Source organism: Eschrichtius robustus, chromosome 1, assembly GCF_028021215.1.
Source record: "Eschrichtius robustus isolate mEscRob2 chromosome 1, mEscRob2.pri, whole genome shotgun sequence".
In the NCBI taxonomy this organism is placed as follows: Eukaryota; Metazoa; Chordata; class Mammalia; order Artiodactyla; family Eschrichtiidae; genus Eschrichtius; species Eschrichtius robustus.
Window position 1 is genome coordinate 167,798,982 of NC_090824.1, and position 12,947 is coordinate 167,811,928.

The 12,947-nt window shown below is 44.7% G+C and overlaps 1 protein-coding gene and 1 pseudogene across 4 annotated transcripts in view; both read left to right on the top strand.

The window, feature by feature from the left end:
• MTHFS (methenyltetrahydrofolate synthetase) overlaps positions 1–12,947 on the top strand; it is a 316,186-nt gene that overhangs the window by 237,229 nt on the left and 66,010 nt on the right. For 2 of the 4 annotated variants that reach the window (XM_068559095.1, XM_068559100.1), the window contains exons 5-6: positions 2,189–2,349; positions 2,751–3,084. The exons of the other annotated variants lie outside the window; for them this stretch is intronic. In XM_068559095.1, coding sequence (XP_068415196.1) covers positions 2,189–2,349; positions 2,751–2,887 — 298 coding nt within the window. In that variant the 3' untranslated portion in view covers positions 2,888–3,084. Of the gene's footprint in view, positions 1–2,188; positions 2,350–2,750; positions 3,085–12,947 lie in introns of those variants that run through there. 4 annotated transcript variants of the gene reach the window in all.
• On the top strand, positions 9,831–10,687 carry LOC137761193 (AKT-interacting protein-like; annotated as a pseudogene).

Sequence of the window (12,947 nt, forward strand, 5' to 3'; positions counted from 1 at the left end):
TGGTCCATCAGGATGTTTATCACTTTTTTTTTTTTAATACAACAATGTTTAAGATTGAGCATTGCTTCGGTTTGGAGCCGAGGATTGTGTTTTGTGTCTTACAGTGCAAACTCACAGCACCATCTGGAACAGAGTTGAAACTTGGAAATTTTTATACTCTTTGGCTCACCAATTAACAATCTAGGAATTTATCCTCAGGACACAATTGGATAATATGTGTACAGTGACATTCATTAGTTTTTTTACAATCATAGTGAAAAGCTGGAAACAACCTAAATGTCCATCAATAAGGGATTCAATAATTTATGGCATATCACTAAATTATGACATAGTAACTCCATAGAATAACTCTCTAATTAGAGACTCTAATTTGGTAGCTTAGGCCCTCATTTTTTTTTTTTTTTGGCTGCATTGGGTCTTTGTTGCAGTGTACAGGCTTCTCACTGCAGTGGTTTCTCTTGTGGAGCACGGGCTCTAGCCGCACAGGCTTCAGTAGTTGTGGCACATGGGCTTAGTTGCTCCGTGGCATGTGGGATCTTCCTAGACCAGGGCTCAAACCCGTGTCCCCTGCATTGGCAGGAGGATTCTTTTTTTTTTTTTTTAATAATTTTTTTTTAATTTTATTTCTTTAAATTAATTAATTTATTTATTTATGGCTGTGTTGGGTCTTCGTTTCTGTGCGAGGGCTTTCTCTAGTTGTGGCAAGCGGGGGCCACTCTTCATCGCGGTGCGCGGGCCTCTCACTATCGCGGCCTCTCTTGTTGAGGAGCACAGGCTCCAGGCGCGCAGGCTCGGTAGTTGTGGCTCACGGGCCCAGTTGCTCCGCAGCATGTGGGATCTTCCCAGACCAGGGCTCGAACCCGTGTCCCCTGCATTGGCAGGCAGACTCTCAACCACCGCGCCACCAGGGAAGCCCCGGCAGGAGGATTCTTAATCACTGCGCCATCAGGGAAGTACCAGCCCTCGTATTTTTTTAAATAAAAGGTCCATAGGTAATTCTGATTTGCCTACAAGATTAAGAACCACTGATAGGAGAATGTCTAATATTCTGGAAAGTAAATTATTTTTAATTCCAGGATCACAGTTTTTTTGTTTTTTTTTAAGATTTTTTTTGATATGGACCATTTTTAAAGTCTTTATTGAATTTGTTACCATACTGCTTCTGCTTTATGTCTTGGTTTTTTGGTCACGAGGCATGTGGGATCTTAGCTCCCCGAGCAGGGATCGAACCCTCACTCCCTGCATTGGAAGGTGAAGTCTTAACCACTGGACCGCTAGGGAAGTCACCAGAGGATCACATTTTGCATAGGGACCTTCTAAGCCAGGGGTTGCCAAACTATGGCCCAAAGGCCAAATGAAGCCCGCTGCCTGCTTTTGTTGGCCTATGGGCTAGGAATGGATTTTACATTTTGAAATGGTTAAAAAGAAAAAAGCAAAGAGGGAATAATGTTTCATGATATATGAAAATTATATGAAATTCAAATATTGTAAACTAGCTCCACCCATTCATTTACATATTGTCTACGGCTGCTTTCTTGCAGCAGTGAAATTTAGTAGTTGTGAGAGACCGTGTGCTCTCTGGTATCAACTATTTACTATCTGCCCTTTACAGAAAGTTTGTGACCCTGTTCTAAACTATTTCTCTCTCTTGCCACTGACTTGACAGTAGCTGTTTAGTCACTGGTGCAGGGGTATGCGTGTGTAGGGGGAAGATCATTCTTCCTTAGTTTGTAGCTGAAAATAGTTCATCCTGCTCTGAAGTCTGAATATGTTTCCCTTTATTCCACAAGATTCAAAATAGATGCACCCAAAGAAGGTTCAGAAAATGATTACCAGGATGCTTAGGAGAAGTAAGGCAGCATTCTGCTTTTGTTGTTTTGATTAAACCACCCAAGGAGGAATTGGACAGAAAAAATATGTTTCAAACTGAAGGTAGTGTTGCCCTGTTGGTGGGCCATCCAGCTTTCCGTACCAGAGGAAAGAGCTTTTAAAGCGACGTGTGATCAGAGCTGCAGGTTCCTTCAAGTTCCACTTGTAGAAACTGCAGCATTGCATAAAAGGACGATTCTGGAATGACTTGTTTGTCATTCAAGCTACTTGTTTGTCTCATTTATGTTGGAACTTTGCTCTTGGTATCGGACATTGGGCATGGTCTTTGTATGGGCTCTCACTAGCTTTTCTTCCCCAGGCCACATGGTTTCAGCACCCTGCCTGCTTCATCTCTACCCTGGTCCTGTCTCAACATCACTACCCTCCCAGTATCAGGGCCCCATGAGCCTTCCCATGTGTCCTTCAGGGGGAAACTGAAAACTAAGGAGCTGCTAGAATGTAACATACAGGATGTTAGAGGTAAAAGCCCCACAGTGATCTCTCAGAAAGGGTGTTGCAAGACAGAAGAGAGCTGAAGTGCAGATCAAGATCAATGCTTTTAAAAGGCAGGAAATAATCAGCAGCAGAACTGCAGATGGAAATGCATTTTGAAGCTGACACTAATGGGATGTCAGCAGGACCCATGGGCACCAGAGTGATGAGTACTGTTATTGAAAGCCTGAGACACAGAGTCTGGGGGAGATGGGAGGTTGAGAGAGGGGAGGAGAGGGATGGAGATGGGGAAGGATGGCACAGAAAAAAGAAGTCTTGGGGGATGTAGTACCTTGTATGAGAAATAGGAGTGGAGATGGAGGAGTTTGGAGTCTGATATAGGAACCAACAGAGGTCTCCCTCACTTCTGCTTTGTTATTTGTCACCAGGGGAAGTAATACCCACCCCCAGGGCTGCTGTGAAGACCAAAGAAAGAAAGGCACCTAGCACAGCCCTGGGCATACGGCAGACCCTCCCTGTGTTAGCCTCTTCTTCCACCTGCCAGATCACAGCTTGTGACATATGATGACCAGGACTCTCACAGAGCCTGTGGAATCTTGGGCTGAGTCCATCAACTCTGTAAAGTCTGACTTCAGTCATGTATGCCTTACTGGAAGGTACCAGAAATGACATTATTGGGTGTCAGTGACCTCTTCCATGCAATGGGTCAAGAGAGAGGCATTTTTCAAAGCAGAAATAGAGACACAGATGTAGAGAACAGATGTATGGATACCAGATGGGGAAGTGGGGGTGGGATGGATTGGGAGATTGGGATCGACATATATACACTGCTATGTATAAAATAGATAACTAACGAGAACCTGCTATATAACACAGGGAACTGTACTCAGTGTTCTGCGGTGACCTAAATGGGAAGGAAATCCAAAAAAGAGGGGATATATGTATATGTATAGCTGATTCACTGTGCTGTACAGCAGAAACTAACACAACATTGTAAGGCAACTATACTCCAATAAAAATTAATTAAAAAATAAAAAAAAGAGAGAGAGGCATTTTTCTTTCATTTGCTTCTTATGTAGGGGACTCAGATGTCCCTGCATGCTATTAAGGCTGGATGAGGGATTACCCAAGGAGCACGTGCAAACTAAATTGTTACTAAGTGAAAATGAAACATTATGGCGTATCACAGGGATCACATCTCTGTTGCTAAACACACAGCCTCATCTTCCACAGCTACCCATCCATGCTTCCCAGATTCAGAGGTGCAAACAAAGTCCCCTCTTTATCTGTGGTATGCAAAGGCCACTGGTGCCTAAAGAATATCATTGCCAGTGTTTTCCGATAAGGCTTTGGATGTGGAGAACATCCCAGACAGCTTCACTCTCTCAACAGGGGCCCCTCTTCTGGGTGAACCATCTCCCATACCTTCTTGGGAGAGTGTCTCCCCGCCTCCACTGTGGCCAGCTCAAGATCACTTCCTGCCAGGAGCCTTGCCTGACCTCGCAGGGCCAGCACACCCTCCTCTGGGCTCCCAGCACCCGCTGAGCTTGATTCCCTCATGGCAATTGGCACGCTGGATCGTGATTCCCCGATTTTGTGTTCCTCTCTTCCTCTAGTTTCTGAGCTCCTTGAGGACAAGGATTATATTTTATTTGTCATCTTATCCAATCCCTGGGCCATGCTACTGGTCTACAGCCTGTTAGGAGCCGGGCCGCACAGCAGGAGGTGAGCGGCGGGCGAGCGAAGCTGCATCTGCCACTCCCCATCGCTCCCCATCACTCGCATTACCGCCTGAAACATCACCCCCTCCATCCGGGGAAAAATTGTCTTCCGTGAAACCTGTCCCTCGTGCCCAAAAGTTTGGGGACCGCTGCTCTAGAGCAGTGCAATGGAGTCACCAGAGTCTGAGTTGGCAGGTGTGGGGTGGGGCTGAGATGCTGTGTTTCTACCGAGCTCTCAGGTGACGCTGAGGCTGCTGGCCTGGGGAGCCCGCTCCGGGTAGCAAAGTCTCAATGCGCAACAGTGCCCAGGCTAAAGCAGAATCTCATTCAGTGTTTGTTAACAGCGTAAATGTTCTGGGATCAAGTAAGGTATCACATATACTTTGAGAACTGTAAAACATTTATGAACATATTAGGAACAGATGTGGCTGTGTGTATATACATATATATTTAAAAATAAATAGACATGCTACCATGCTTTTAGCTGCTAGAATAGCCAGCTGAAAAAGAAAAGCTACAGACTAGTTATCTACATGGATTAAAACAAAAAACAGAGAACAAAAACTGGCTGACATTTTTTTTGTCTTTCATTAGCTGATTGAATTGGCTTTGTATTGTGGCCCTGGAGACTGGAATGTATTTGGACATAGTCTGTGTATTGTATGTATCGTATGTGTGGAGAGGGGTATTTCATTTCTGTTCAATTTTAAAGACGCAGTCCTCTTTAAAATCGATGGGAAGTTACTCCACTTCAAGAAATAAGGGAAACAGAGATGAGCCCCGTAAAGTGACTGGAACATGTTCAGTTGTCATTTGAATCCCCTGCTCTTGCCCATCCACTCAGGTGAATTTAAAATCGGCAGATGGGTCCGGATTTGCAGCTGGGGTTACTGCCGTACAATTCACACAGCAGGAGAATCTGAACAGAAAAGATCATCAGTGGCTCCTTCCTTGGGCCCCTCCTCCCTCTGGTGTCTGAGGACTGGACATATTCAAGGTCTCTGAGGGTCCCAGCCCCGCCGTTGTTCTTCCAGTGGGAAGCTGGCATTTCTCTCTTGGCTGATGCTTTCTGCATGGGTTAGTACCTAGGTTGGTGGAGTTGAACAAATTGCCCCAGATGGTAAAATCCTATTGACAGAATTCAGCCCCACCGGAGGGGCTGTTCGAACACCAGTGGGCTTCTACACGCAGCGTCTCAGTTTGGCTTTGAGATGGTAAACTCTGGGGTCAGCTTCCTTGGATTCACGTTCTGGCTCTGCCACTGGCTTTGGATGAGTTATTTTAATGTTCTCTTCCTCAGTTTCCTCATCTGTAAATGAGGGCAGCCTGTAACTCACTGCCTGATAGGATAGCTATGAAGAATGATTGAAATAATCGATACAAACCACTCGGCACAGTGCCTGGCATAGTAAACTCAGTCCGTGTTCACTATTTTTATTACTATTTGGATTCCGGCTGCTTAGGTGTGCAGCTCAGATGTGTATAGCTGCTGCCTGCCAGGAGCTGAATTAATCAGGATGCTTTCAGCAGGGAGCAGAACACTTGACCCACAGTGGCTTACGCAGTAAAGACATTTATTATCTCACATAATGAGAAGTTTAACCTAGGGCAGGCTCCAGGGTTGGTTGATTCAATGTCCCAGTGTTGTTATCAAGGACACACTGTCTCTGTCACTCCTCTCTACCAACCCCAGTGAGCGGGTGGCTGGATCTTTGGGCTGGTTCCCCAGGTGGGTACAGGAGGGTGGCAGCAGCCTTCAGGACAACATATATTCTTCCTTGTTTACAGCCAGCTACAGAGTTTGAGAGACCTCTCCCTATACCACAGGATGTTCACACTTCCCTTCAGTCTGATTAGGTCTTGTCGTCCTGAACCAATAAAACTGCCAAGGGGCTGACACATTACTTAGCTTAGATGAGGCACGCCAGAGTTACCCAGATAGAAGAATCACCTGCAGAGCTCATGAAATTCAGATTCCCAGGCCCGGTGAGTCTGATTCACTAGGGATGGGGCCCAGGCACATGCATTTCAATGAGCACTCTAAAGGATTTCCATGTAAAGCGAAATGTTGAGCTTGGACTCATCAGGATCCATCTCTGGAGCTGAGCATGAGATGGATCTGGAAGCACAAAGCAGTGTGGGTAGATTCCAGAACAAATCATGTTCTGCCAGGAAGGAAGAAGGCGGGAATGGCAAAAAGAGCACCCCCTGTAGGATGTGGGAAAGATCAAGGATCTAGGGCCCAGATACTGGAGTCCGCTGGCCAGTGGAGTAATTTGGCAATGCCAAAGGCCTTTCACTCATTCATTCCTTCAGTATCTCTTATTGGACACTTCCTAAGGCCTGATGTTGTGCTAACCAGTGTACTTACTGCAGTGAATAAGCTCCAGCTGCGCACCGTCTGGTAGGGCACGTAGACATGTGAAAATAAAAGGGGAGGGCCAGCCCTGGTGTCTCCCAGATGCATGGATGACCATGAGTGTGGGCTAAAGGAAGAAGTTACCTGCACACATTCTTTTCTCTGACAAAGGGGCCTCCAGAACAGAAGGAGTCGACGAGCTAGTGCGCCCTCCAACTGTTCTGTCTTTTCTTTTCCAAAGATGGATCACCTCAGAGAAACCAAGAGAGCAGAGTTCTTATGTCAGGGAGACAAAAGCAGAAAGGCCAAGAGTTGTGTCCTTGACCCTGTCCTTGACCCTGGGGAGAGGACTCAGCTCCCGACAGTGGTGGGGAGATGTGAGCTGATGGGAGTGGAAGTGCTTTGCAGACTGTGGGTTCCTCTGCACGCCTGACGGATGGTTATTATTGATACAGAGTGTCCTCTTGTCTTGCTCCATTTGATAGCCTGACTCATATGTGGGAGTTGAGAAATATAGAGAAGAGAGCCCAAATGTGTATTAAAGACATTTTTCATCCACCTCGGGTCTGAAAGTGTCCTCCGCAAGAGAGGCAGCCAGCACCACTGATTTAGTAATGAGAGTAACAATAATTATGACATTTATGGCTCCTGAATGCTTTATATCTTCAAAGCGCTCTTACATGAATTATCTCATTTGATGTCTGGAAGTGGGCGATGTCTGATGGTCTGAAGCTCAGAATCCTCTGCATGGACTGTCTGACACCTCCTTGTGACACATTTGCACCCTGCTGCTGGGGGCGCCTAGGTGCTTCCCTCTCTCCCCCTACCCCACGCACAGCTGCCCATCTCCTCTTTGTGGCTGCTGTTTTGTTTGAAAATAACTTCTTCAAGCTCTCACCTCAGACAATGTTTCTGACACTGTCTCCTCAACTGATTTCCCTTGACAATTTCAATACCGTGTCAAATTCGTCCCGGGCTAGAAAGATATGAACTAGGGGTATATTTAATGTGAAAAGAGACTCTGAGCATAAGACGCCAGCTTTTGCTAAAAATCAGTTTAGCAAATGATGTTTGACAAGAGGGAAAGGGAGAAACACCGCCTTGTGTCCTTTAAACATTCTCCTTTCCTAGAAGGCACTCGGAGCTGTTTTCTTTAAAGCTTCAAATCTCCTGGGAGACAACTGCTCCGTCGGGGTCCCCCTCCCTGTGTGATTCCGTACAGGATGTTTTGCTTCCTGTTTCCAACCCATCTGTCTTCGTTTCACTGCAGAAACCAGGGCACCAACTCTGGAGGCTTCTGGCACGAGACTTCCCTCCACACCCGTTGGTACCTGTGAAATGCCAAATGGACCTGCTCGGCAGGTGACGGAGCAGGTCTGGATGCTGCTGTCTCAGAAAGGGTCAGGACAGCAATCAGCAATAAGCTGTGCAGACTGCTTCTAGACCAGAACCTTCCTACAGGGCATGAGGAAAGCCGAGCCCAGCTGTCTTCTGCCTCAAGGCTTCTTCTGGTTATGAGGCTGCCTAGTGAATAGGGGAGACACCGTGGCTATGTGCCCACCTGTTTATTACCCACAATGAATCTGCTGTGCCCAAAATTTCTAGGTGAGTCTCACTGGACTGGCACTTGTACACAACTTGCGCCTTCCTTGGTTCCCTCTAGTTCCTCCCTAGTGCTCTTCCTGAGAAGTCCCACGGTGCTGCTGACCCCAGGTTCACGGGATCCACACCCCAGTTTCCTATGTCCGTAACAGGCTGGGTGGGGGAATCATGTTCCAAACACTCCCATTTGGAGCCTGCCCTGTCTTTCGTTGGTGGTGACTATACCATTTCCCATTGTGAAAAGAATGCCAGATACTTACATCTTGTTAGCTCTTGAAGAAGAAGCCATCTGATGTTAAGAGTGTGTTTGTGTGTGTACTTTCCTTTTTTCTTTTTTTCTTCTTTCTTTTGGCCACACTGCGTGGCATGTGGGATCTTAGTTCCCTGACCAGGAATTGAACCCGAGCCCCCTGCAGTGAAAGTGCAGACTCTTAACCACTGGGCCACCAGGGAAGTCCCGTGTGCGTACTTTCTGATCTGCGTTTTAGTGTAACCCTATATCCTATTCATGTTTCTCAAATATGCAATGACCTTGAACATACTGATAACTTTTATTGTCTATTTTATTCCTCCATACTAGTAATGGTAACTAAGTCATAGTGTGTGAGTTTCAGTGAGATACCACATATAAATCCCTTAGCGCAGAGCCTGGAACATACCAAATGCTGCTGTCAGAGGAACGATATCCACGGTGTCAAATTTATCAGAGCCGTCAGGGATATTAACATCCTCATAGAACGTTTTGGTCTTTTTAGAACAATGTAAAGGGATTTTCTAGGCACATGTTTCCAACTGCTGACTGGAAGATTTCATTGGTTTATTTCTAGCTTAACGTGTCCAAAATTACGTTTATATTATTCTCTCTAAAGCCTGATGTCCCCCAGCTTAGAATTCTTCAGAGTCTTCCAATCCCAAACATCAGAGTTTGTAAACTGGTGGTCTGAGGGCTGCATCTGGCTCACAGAAGTAGCCCAAATAGTGTTTTAAAAAGTGGAATAATGTCATCCTTTAAAAAATCAATAGATTTTTACTTTTAAAAATCCATGTTTGGGCGTTCTCTTGGAAAAAGAGCAAGTCTGGCCACCTCAGGCCCCTCTGGCAGCCATTGGCTGGAACTGATTACACCTCTGGATGGGGGTGTGCTTTCCAACTCGCCACAGTGCTTCCCAGTTTGTACCGTCTCCATTAAAGAGATTTCAATCATTTAAAAAGCAAAAGGATGCTTTATTAACATAAGAAAAAATCTATTTCAAACATAGAACCAACTTTATGTATAATAGTAATAGACTAATTCTGTGATAATCAGGAATAAGGAGGCCTGCTGTTATTATATATTTAATAAATTTCTAGGAATTCTAGCCAAAACAATAAGTTGGAATAAATAAAAGATATACATATTGGAAAGTAAAAGGTAAAATTATTACTATTATTTTCGTCTATCTAGGAAACCCAGTATAAGCAACTACAAAACTATCAAAACTTAGTGAGGTCGGGACTTCCCTGGTGGTCCAGTAGTTAAGACTCTGAGTTTCCACCGCAGGGGGCGTGGGTTCGATTCCTGGTCAGGAACTAATTGGAAAAAAAAAAAAAAAAAAAGATGTCAGTTCTCTTGGGCTGGGCTTGGTGGGGAGTAGGCTGGGGCCGGGCTGGGCTTGGTGGGGAGTAGGCTGGGGCCGGGCTGACACTGAGGCCAGAGATGCTGTAGGGCCGCGATGGTTCTTGGCAGCCTGGAGCACTGCATTGAAAACACCGAGGTAAAGTGAATTCTGAGGATGGAAGAGTTTGATGACACAGACCATTGAATTTCTTTGTTTGGAGTACACGTTATGAACCCTCTCTGGATCATGTCTACAAGCTCTGTACACAAACGATCTGATGGTGAAGAGAAGACGTTAACAGGGGATGTGAAAACCAGCCCTCCACGCACTGCTCCAAAGAAACAGCTGCCTTCTAGTCCCCAAAATGCTTTGCCCATAACTAAGCTTTCATCTCCTGCCCAGCAACAGAGTCAACAAATGGCACACATGCTTCTTAGACCTTTCTACCTGGAATACTCCCTTCTTGCAGAATTTACTTTGCTTGTGAAGCAGAAGCTACCAGGTGTCTATGTGCAGCCATCTTATTGATCTGCATTACTGTGGTTTGGAGTAATATTCATACAGCATGGACTTTATCAAGATGGTGTCTTTAAGTTTACAGTTTACATCCCCGATAAGTACCCAGGTGGTGACTGTCCACGTTTGGTGTTTGATATTCCCGTCCTTCACTTGCTAGTTGATTCCACCTCAGCTGAACTGGATGTGAAGAGAGCATTTGCAAAATGGAGGCGGATTCATAATAATATTTGGCAAGTATTGATGTAAGCAAGGAGAGTTTTCTACAAGATTGATACAGCAAGCCCCCTAAATCCAGAGGCTGCAGTACTGTACGAAAAAGATATTCAGTTGACAGTGTTAAGGTGTGCACTGCTCCTTTGTTTGACCAACCTAAAGTAGAAGACCCCTATGCAATTAGCTTTTCTCTGTGGAATCCTTCTGTACCCGATGAAGCCACGGAGAAGATGCTGACTCAGAAAAAGCCTGAAGAACAGCACAATAAACGTTTTCACATTGCTGGCCTGTCGTGGGTAAAGCCTCGCTCAGTAAAACATTTCAGTAAAGAAGAGAACACAGTAGCAACTTAAGAGCTGGTGAATCTGGTGCACCGGGCGCTTTCCTGCTGGACTCGAGCTAGTAAAGCTGACCAATGGCAAAGGACTGCCTGCAGAGTAAAACGGTGTGCGCAGTGACCGATGTCAGTGTTTTCCGTGTATGCTTAGGTTCTGACAGCAAGTTCTGGAAACCTCTTCTTATGTAATGCATTACCTCTGCCAAAAGTGTCTTTAGGGGGGTTATCTAGTTTAGTACTCCAAATTATTGGGGCTTATGTATTTTTTGGAATATAATGCTAAAGGGAAGCTGCATTCATTTAAACTGATGAAGGAGGCAGAGTTCAGCGCTATGTAATGATTTTTAAATCAGTGGTTTCAGTTATACATATGTTAGGATATGGAAAGGAGAGGTATACAGAGAGCAGTTTCCATAATTTATTAGCTCTTTTAAGTGGAAGAACGTTTGAACCTCAGTGTTCAGCCTACTGTGTTACTGATATACAAACTGCTGTCACTGACATACATATTAGGTGAGTGAGAGGAAACCAGAACACTTGTTTGTAGTTGCTTTTTTTTTTTTTTTTTTCCAATATGGTTGTATTTTCTCCTGAAGAAGTTTTCAAACTTCTGGATGTTTGGAAAATTAAGGCTTGTTATATGTATTTAAAAAATACTAAAGTCCCAGGTGGGAATGTAAATTGATACAGCCACTATGGAGAACAGTATGGAGGTTCCTTAAAAACTAAAAATAGAACTACCATACGACCCAGCAATCCCACTACTGGGCATATACCCTGAGAAAACCATAATTCAAAAAGAGTTATGTACCACAGAGTTCATTGCAGCTCTATTTACAATAGCCAGGACATGGAAGCAACCTAAGTGTCTATCAACAGATGAATGGATAAAGAAGATGTGGCACATATATACAATGGAATATTACTCAGCCATAAAAAGAAATGAAATTGAGTTATTTATAGTGAGGTGGATGAACCTAGAGTCTGTCATACAGAGTGAAGTAAGTCAGAAAGAGAAAAACAAATACCGTATGCTAATGCGTATATATGGAATCTAAAAAAAAAAAAAAGGTTCTGAAAAACCTAGGGGCAGTACAGGAATAAAGATGCAGATGTAGAGAATGGACTTGAGGACACGGGGAGGGGGAAGGGTAAGCTGGGACGAAGTGAGAGAGTGGCATGGACACATACACACTACCAAACGTAAAATAGCTAGCTAGTGGGAAGCAGCCGCATAGCACAGGGAGACCAGTTCGGTATATATATATAGTGTGTGTGTTTGGGTGTGTGGTGTCTTTGCTCTGCCAGGTTATAGGTTTCTAAGTGCCTAGGAAAGCCTTGTTTCCAAACAGGTGAGCCATGGCAACAGCCAGAGCTATGAGCACAGCCTTGAGGCCTGCCCCCTGATCAGAATGACCACACAGTTTTCAGTTCTCCGCAGCTGCCTGGGTTTCAGCTCAGCTGAACAATCAGTGAACAAGGCCCAGGCTCTTAGGGGAGCCTCTGTGAAGTGAGGGCCCCTCTGAGCCAGCAACTTTGTTTCAGACAGTGGAGTGAAACAGATTTCACTGTCTTTGTTTCAGACAGTGGGGGAAGCTTTGACGCTTCCCCCAAAGAGATAGGTACCCCTTTTTAATGTAAAACCAAGACGTTGCAGGGGCCACGCTGGCTGCTTTCTGGAATGATTCCATTTGCACTGGACAAGCAAAGCTTGTTGGTCCCTTCTCCCCTTGTTAGTCATTGAGTCTGAGTTAACCCACCCCCTAAACAGACTATCACACATGATAAAGATAGCATTTGTAATTGGTAGGATAAAAATTGAAAAATTTTAATATACATGGTTCACTATTTTAGGAGAAAATTAAATTAGAATCATAATGTCCTATATGGAAATAAATGGATTAAAATTTTAAGATGAAATAAGTATTAGTTTCACCTTTTTACTGCTCTTTAAATCACCTTCAGGATATGCCATACAATTTGCTTTAGAAAACATTTCACTGATAGCAGGTTTTCTCACCCCTTTGACACAGTCTCTCATGGACCTAAGTGCTCATTTGAGGGTTCCTGTCATTTGGCCCAGGTTAACTAAGTTGCCAGCCCCTAAACACCTCCATCAGGTCTATGCAGGGCCAGTGCATCAAGTTGGACATCCAATTGCAATTTGCTTCTCCTACCTGTGTGTTCGGGCTTTCTCTGGCACGTGATAACTTTTAAGATGTGCTCTTGATTCAAAGATGAAGTTAAATTTTATACTATGGGGACACCACAGAGTT